Source organism: Colossoma macropomum, unplaced genomic scaffold, assembly GCF_904425465.1.
Source record: "Colossoma macropomum unplaced genomic scaffold, Colossoma_macropomum, whole genome shotgun sequence".
Taxonomy (NCBI): Eukaryota; Metazoa; Chordata; class Actinopteri; order Characiformes; family Serrasalmidae; genus Colossoma; species Colossoma macropomum.
The window spans coordinates 25,367,468-25,374,709 of NW_023494786.1; the positions used below are offsets into that span (position 1 = coordinate 25,367,468).

The 7,242-nt window shown below is 36.7% G+C and overlaps 1 protein-coding gene across 1 annotated transcript; it reads left to right on the forward strand.

Annotated features, from left to right (window-relative positions):
- The first annotated feature begins 362 nt into the window (after positions 1 to 362).
- Positions 363 to 6,389, forward strand: mmp13b (matrix metallopeptidase 13b). The gene is made up of 10 exons (XM_036555888.1): positions 363 to 469; positions 2,096 to 2,334; positions 2,448 to 2,596; positions 3,210 to 3,335; positions 3,708 to 3,864; positions 4,160 to 4,279; positions 4,656 to 4,789; positions 5,173 to 5,332; positions 5,508 to 5,611; positions 5,922 to 6,389. Exons 1-10 carry the CDS (start codon positions 371 to 373, stop codon positions 6,020 to 6,022), a joined length of 1,389 nt encoding a protein of 462 aa, XP_036411781.1. The 5' UTR covers positions 363 to 370; the 3' UTR covers positions 6,023 to 6,389.
- The last annotated feature ends 853 nt before the right edge of the window (positions 6,390 to 7,242 follow it).

Genomic DNA, 7,242 nt, shown 5'->3' on the forward strand with positions numbered 1-7,242 from the left:
GGAATTCTTACAGTTCCTTGGATATGTATGCATTGGTGATTAACGGATAAAGGCCCAAGTTTTTACTGTATCCGTTTGTTCTCAATTCAAAATCAGCTATCTTTACCAACATGACTCATCTTTTCTGGCAAAAGACAAGAAAAACACAGGCAGGAAAACCTGCGCACCAATGTAATTGCACACTCAAGTGTTTTTAAAGCAGGTTTTTAACCTCAATGGTGCTGTTGTTTGCATTTTTCTGGCTGTGGAAAGGGAGGAAGTGGTCAGGGTGCTTTACCATGAATCATAGTGTGTTGATGTCCTCAGAGGTGGGCAGTATAAAGCTCCCTGTGTCTCAGTCTTAACCATTCCAAGAGGAACGATGTCCAGCATGGAGCTCACAGCTTTAGTAGTGCTACTAGTGACTGTGGCACATTCTTTAGCAAAGCCTCTTCCTGCAGAGGGGTCAGAAAAGTGGCTGTTAGCAGAGGTAAGAGAAGGACTTTACAACTTTAAACTTTTTCTTGTCCTTTCAGTAAGCTGTGCCAAGTTATCAGGGCTAAAACACAGCAGGTTTGGCTTATTTTACATTACAATTTTCTTTCTGAAGAGGAGTATGAGATGCTCTGACCTGCTCTGACTAAATAATATACTAAATGAATATAGTTAGTGTTTTAATATACTGAATTATATTGAAAATGACATTTTTTTCATTTTCAGTAATAATCATTTTTGAACTCATTTTATTTCTATTCTGGAGTAAATCAACTATAGTCATATACAAAAGTTTGGGCGCCCCTGGTCAAATGATGTTTTTGTTGATTTTCAAAGTCAAAAAAAGTTATCACATCTGCACAAATACTGTTTATTTGCTGAATAAAACATTAAACGTGGCCTGGGCAAAGGTTACAGCACAGTGTTTTTTATGTTTTATTTTTTTCCCAATATGTTAAACTCAGCAAATAAATAGTAATTGTGTACTAAAATTTGCAGAAAAAAAAAAAAAAATTTAGAAAATCAACAAAACATGTTAATTGAAATGGCACGCCAAAACTGTAGATAGCAAAATTCCATTTTTATTTGGATTGATGTTCAGTTGAATTTGGAGTATATAGAAAATCTCTCCTATGTTTCTCTATTTCAAACATGAGATGAGAAGTTTTATTGTTTGTCATTTTCAATAGTATCAATTTGTATTAACAGATTACAAATATTACAAATAATTTTTTTTATATTTTTTCATATATATTGACCAATATATTGCATTTTTATTTGCATTAACGTGCAGATGAATTTAGAAAAATGGCAGTTCAGTATTGGGACACACACGTAAACACTGTAAACAGTGTAACAGGACAGAAATGAATTTGAATTGTTTTTGAGGTTTGAATCGATGTAAAATAGTCTATTTAAAAAATAGATGGAAAATGTAAAATAGTCTATTTAACCTAAATTTTCACAATGTATTGTTTCCTTCCTTTCCTTCTTTTTTATTTGAATTGAATAAAGAAATAAAAAAGAATGTATAGTAACAGTCAAAAGATTTGACACACATACCCTACTTATAAAAAGGTTTTCTTAACTTATTATTTTCCACATTTTTAATTAATAGTGAATATAACAAAGCTATAAAATAACACATGGAGTTGTGCAGAGACTAAAAACAATTTGTGTTTCTACTTGTATTTCTAAAATAACGTTTAGACTGTTTTAGAAATATTGGCCCTGATGTCTTGGCAATCTTGATATTCTCTCAAGTGACTCCATGAGGAGCCACCTGAGGTGCTTTTCCAGCAGAACTGAAAAAGATATGCACATTCTGAGACCCTGGTTTTTTGCTGTAATCAACTTTGGGGGCTTTTTTAAAATAAATTTAATATTTCGGTTTGTGAAATAGTTCTGTACATAGACATTAACAACTATTTGTGTTTGAAACACATTTAATTAGCATTTAAGCATGAGACTTTATATCAAAATGTCTTTAAGATGATGAAACCTGGACACTTTTGACTGGTAGTGTATAGAAGCTTTGCAACTAATAGGTGCTACTTTAGTTTTTCACTTTTCCGCTTTAAAAAATGAAATTTTTGTTGTGTTTTGTTTTTTCTTTCGTTAGCGATATCTCCGGCGGTACTATGGCTTACAACCTGGTCTCCTGGGAAGAGGCCAATCATCAGATATCATGCGTGACAAGATCCGTGCGATGCAGTCGTTCTTCAAGCTGGAGGTTACAGGCAGGCTGGACGACAACACACTGGATCTGATGAAGATGGCCAGATGTGGTGTGCCAGATGTAGCTGAGTACAATCACTTCCCCAAAGACATCAAATGGGACCACACTCTCGTCACATTCAGGTTTATTCATACCTCTCCTTTTCACATTCTTGAATTCTGTATTTTTTTAATTCTTGATTATTTTTGTGCTTGTTTGTTGTTGTTTTTTGTTCTAACTATCCTCTTTCATCCAGAATAACAAACTACACTCCTGACCTGGATGAAGATGATGTGGATCGAGCCATCCACAACGCCCTGAAAGTCTGGAGTGATGTGACTCCTCTGAAGTTTAAGAAGCTACATGAAGGAAATGCTGACATCATGATCAGCTTTGGAAGAAAAGGTATCATCACTACAGACACAAGAGAGCTTGAAAGACTTTTTCTTCTACACTATATAAAGTGTTAACATTCAAATAACCTCTGAAGTTATAGTAAATAAAATGTTCTTTCTATTTTTAACAAAATAATTTTAAATCTATCTAAAGGTTAAATTTAAGGGGTTACATGTATCTATTAGAAAGTATAATAGATATAATAGATGTATCTATTAGAAGACATAAAGATTTGCATTTTAAAATCCACTGTATTCTAAAGCATTGCAATTTAATCACCATCTAATTCACAGAGGTTGAAAGTCACATATGTGTGTTCATTTTGAAGGAACCTCCTGGAAATTCAAAGCACTTATATTTCCATGTTCCGAAATTCTCCTTTTTTATAATTCAACTTTTCTAAAATATCAAACAGCTAAATTCAAATGCTTTTTTCTGTCTTTCTGGTTCAGTAAAGTTACAACCAACTACAATAAACCAACACAAAAAGATCTATGCAACTGCTATAAATGACAGGCAATCACAATTGTAAACTGTGTTATGTGCGTTTTAACTCTTTAAAGTCGAACTACATTGCTTATCATCCTTTTATCTTTTCTTCTTTTTTCTTCATTGTGGTCAGAACATGGAGACTTCAACCCATTTGATGGTCCTGAGGGGCTCCTTGCTCATGCTTACCCACCAGGAAATGGCATAGGAGGAGACACACACTTTGATGAAGATGAAACATGGACAAAAGACTCACATGGTACAGTACTGTCTTACAGTTGTTACAGACAGTTGTCATAATTGCAGTAGTTGTTAGTTGCGAAAAAGGTTTCACTTAAAGGTCCCATATTATGGATTTGTTTTTTAATGTAAACGTTTTATGCTAGTTTTCATATCTACTATCCCATTTTGAATTAATTGTTTCTGTGATGCCACAGAAACTAAGGCATTTACATTTATTCACCTATTCATCCAGCAGCAGTTTATACTCATACAGTTAAAAGTAACGTTTCTGCCCAGGCTGCTTTCTGAATGAGGCACAGTACAGGACAGCCAATCAGAATAGAGGCTATTTACATATATCTATGTTGAAGGCTTTTTTAATGTATTTCTCTCATTTCTTCCCTTAAAGCATTCAACCTGTTCTTGGTGGCGGCCCATGAGTTTGGTCATGCTCTCGGTATGGCTCACTCATCTAACCCTGGAGCCCTGATGTACCCAGTCTACTCGTATGCCCGTGGTTTCCCTCTATCAGATGATGACATCAAAGGCATTCAATCCCTCTATGGTAAATACATGAAACAGGAGGCTCTTATCCAACAAAGGGTCAAATATATTGTGTAGTCTTTGCAGACTATTTAAAAATAAAGGTTCCTAATTCTGGGCTTTGACAATAAGTCTTAAGAAAACCTGGTAAACCTGCTAAAGAACCACTTACAATCATGGTTCTGTGAAGAACCACATATTGGTGAACTGCATCATGCCAGAGAACCATTTTTGGCACCTTTAATTTTTTAGAGTGTGTGTTTGTGATTCTGCATCACTCCAACTGCTACTATTTGTGTTTTTGGCTGAATCACAGGCCCCTAACCCCGACCACAAGAAAGTCAAACCTAAACCTGTGGCTCCAAGCAAATGTGACCCCAAGTTGACCTTCGATGCCATGACAGAACTCCGTGGAGAGACGATCATTTTCAAAGACAGGTGTGGTTTGTTCAAAACAATCAAAGTGACATCATATTGGACCTTAAAAGAGTTTTATCCAGTTATTGATCTAAAGGTTTACTGCCCAGTAACCACTAGCAATTATACAGTATTGACTATAAAACTACCATGTTAGGTAGACATTGAGAGAGGAAGAGAGAAACATGGACCATTAAGAATATGTAAATATAAAATTATGGTTTCTTAGCATTTGAAGAGTTGACTGATTGCCAAGTGGAGCTTTTGGCAACTGTTTCATGTCTTAAAAAAGTAAATTAAGGTGATTCTCGCTCACTCCGACTGATGACTGCATCACAGCAGCAATTTTTTTTTCTCATGAATAAAGTTGAACATGCTTTTGTTCTCCATTTGGCAGCTTTTACTGGCGTTTGCACCCGCAGATGGTTGAACCCGAGCAAACCCCCATCAAAACCACCTGGCCACAAATCCCAAAGAAAGTAGATGCAGCTTATGAGAACCCAGAGAAAGACGTTGTCATCATATTCAGTGGTACGTGTTTATTTGGAGATACTGTACATCACCAGAAAATGACGATGAACATAATGTTGATGATAACAATGATGAAGATTACATTATTACTTGTGATTCTTTTGAGATATGTTTTACATCACCAGTAAATGATCACAATGCATCAGGGTGGCCATAAGGTCAACTGTACCAGCAACCAGAAGGTTGTGGGCTCAAATCCCAGGACTGAATGGGCATACTTGGTTGTGTGCTTGGGCAAGGCACCCACCACCCCCACTAACCCAGACGATGCTGTGCTGTTCTCAGAGGGGGCAAAGTTAGGCAGCAAAATGACCAATTTTGCTTGCTTGTGGGGCCAATAGATCATGAAAATGATGACGATTATTATTATTACATTTTACCAGGTATCAGAATGTGGGCCCTTAATGGTTACACTTTGGTGGACGGCTACCCAAAATACATCCACAAGCTGGGTCTTCCAAAATCCATCCGCAAAATCGACGCTGCAGTGTACATCCGGGACACAGGCAAGACTCTGCTCTTCACAGATGAGGACTACTGGAGGTATGTAGATGTTGTTACCAATTAAAACTAAAATAAGAACCACCCTGTGCCTGACATTTGGGTTTATAAAGATTGCTCCCTGTATGATATTTCCCTCCAGCTGAAGGGGATGTTAATTGGCTTTGTTGGATACAGTAGATGGAGTGAAACTCACTGAGTTATATCTCATCCACAGTTATGATGAAGAGAAAGGCGCCATGGATGCTGGATATCCGAGATCTATTGAAGATGACTTTCCTGGAATAGGAGATGAGGTGGATGCTGCTGCCTATCACTACGGTAAGCCATAGTTAAGGGTGTAGCAGTGCTGGAGCTGATTTGTAGCACTGCTTATGTTAGTCAACTGCTTAAAATCCCAGGCTTATTACATACTAAGGCTTATTATTCAGTAACTACAGGGACCTTAGTGCAAACTGGTTGAGCTATTCTTAGGTTATTGAAGTGTGTAATAAAACTTTGGTGCAAATAAATGAACTTAAGACTGAAATGTATTACTCTGTATACATTGTTAGAATATGAATCTAAAAGTGTCTAACTTAAGGGATTCTGTTATTTGAAATACATTCTCTCTCTGTTTTATTTCATACAGGATATTTGTACTTCTACCATGATCAAACGCAGTTTGAGTACAGTTACAGCGCACGGAAGGTCATTCGCATCCAGAGAGTCAACTCCATCTTTAACTGCTGAGCTCCTACAGTGTGGATGAAGTGAAACAACAGCTACCTAGCAGTTCAGAACATCTTTGTGATGCTTCATATTTTATATGATATGATTTTTGACTACTGAGCTGGTAAATCAGTAACAGTTCTCTATATGTATTTATAGTATTCATGAGTCTGGACTCATGCTGGAGAGTTGTCTGTGTTCAAATGGAGTGAAAGTCTGCTGTTCTAAATCTAGTCATGGAAGTTACGATGGGTGTGGACAGTGGTGACAGATTTGTGAAATAAGAGGTTCTGAGTTGACTCATGGACAGTGAATATTGTATGCATTATTTAATAGTACTATGTAATCCAGAGAAATCAATTCTTAAATAAAAACATTTTGGTCTATATGTGTTTTCTCTTTGATCATTATAATACACACTCTCTGGTCACTTTATTAGAAAGACTTGGACACCTGCTCAGTCATGCAATTATCCAGCCAGGCAATCATATGGCAGCAGATCAATATTTAAAATCATGTAGACACAGGTCAAGAGTTTCAGTTAATATTCACATCAAACATCAGAATCAGAAAAAAGTGAGATCTTAGTGACTTGACTGAGACTCTAGAGTTCACACTGTATGGTGCAAACCAAACAAGAAAACAAAGAAACAAAAAAAAAACACATCCAGTGAGCAGAAATGTTTTGTCAATGAGATGTCAGATGAGAATGGCCAGACTCATTCTAGTTCACAGGAAGGCTACAGTAACTGAAGTAACCACTATTTAAAACAGTGGTAATCGGAAAAGAATCTAATGAACACATGACGCATTAAACCTTGAGGTGGATAGGCTACAACAGCAGAAGACCACATCAGGTTCCACCCCTGTCTTGGTTCCTCTCAAGGTTTCTTCCTCTTGCTCTTAGAGAGTTTTTCCTTGCCCCTGTCATTAATGGCAATGTGACAACACCTGTTGTAAAAAACGCTATATAAATAAACTTTGACTGGGCTTGAGCCAAAAACAGGAATTTGAGGCTACAGTGGACACAGGCTCCCCTTGTCTGGGTACCTGGTCTGATAAATCTCAATTATTGCTGCATCTTGCAGATGGCTGTGTCAGAATTTGAAGTAAGTGACATGAATCCATGAACACAACCTACCTTGTAATAATACTTATGTGCAATTATGTCAAGTGCAATATTTCTCCATTTATTTACTGTTTATTTATTTGCTATTTTATTCACTGTGCAATACTCACTA

Coding starts and splice junctions, on each gene's coding strand:
- mmp13b (XM_036555888.1), top strand. CDS start 371: ATGGAGCTCACAGCTTTAGTAGTGCTACTAGTGACTGTGGCACATTCT. Junction 470..2,095: donor AAAAGTGGCTGTTAGCAGAG/GTAAGAGAAGGA, acceptor TTCTTTCGTTAG/CGATATCTCCGGCGGTACTA. Junction 4,790..5,172: donor CGTTGTCATCATATTCAGTG/GTACGTGTTTAT, acceptor ACATTTTACCAG/GTATCAGAATGTGGGCCCTT.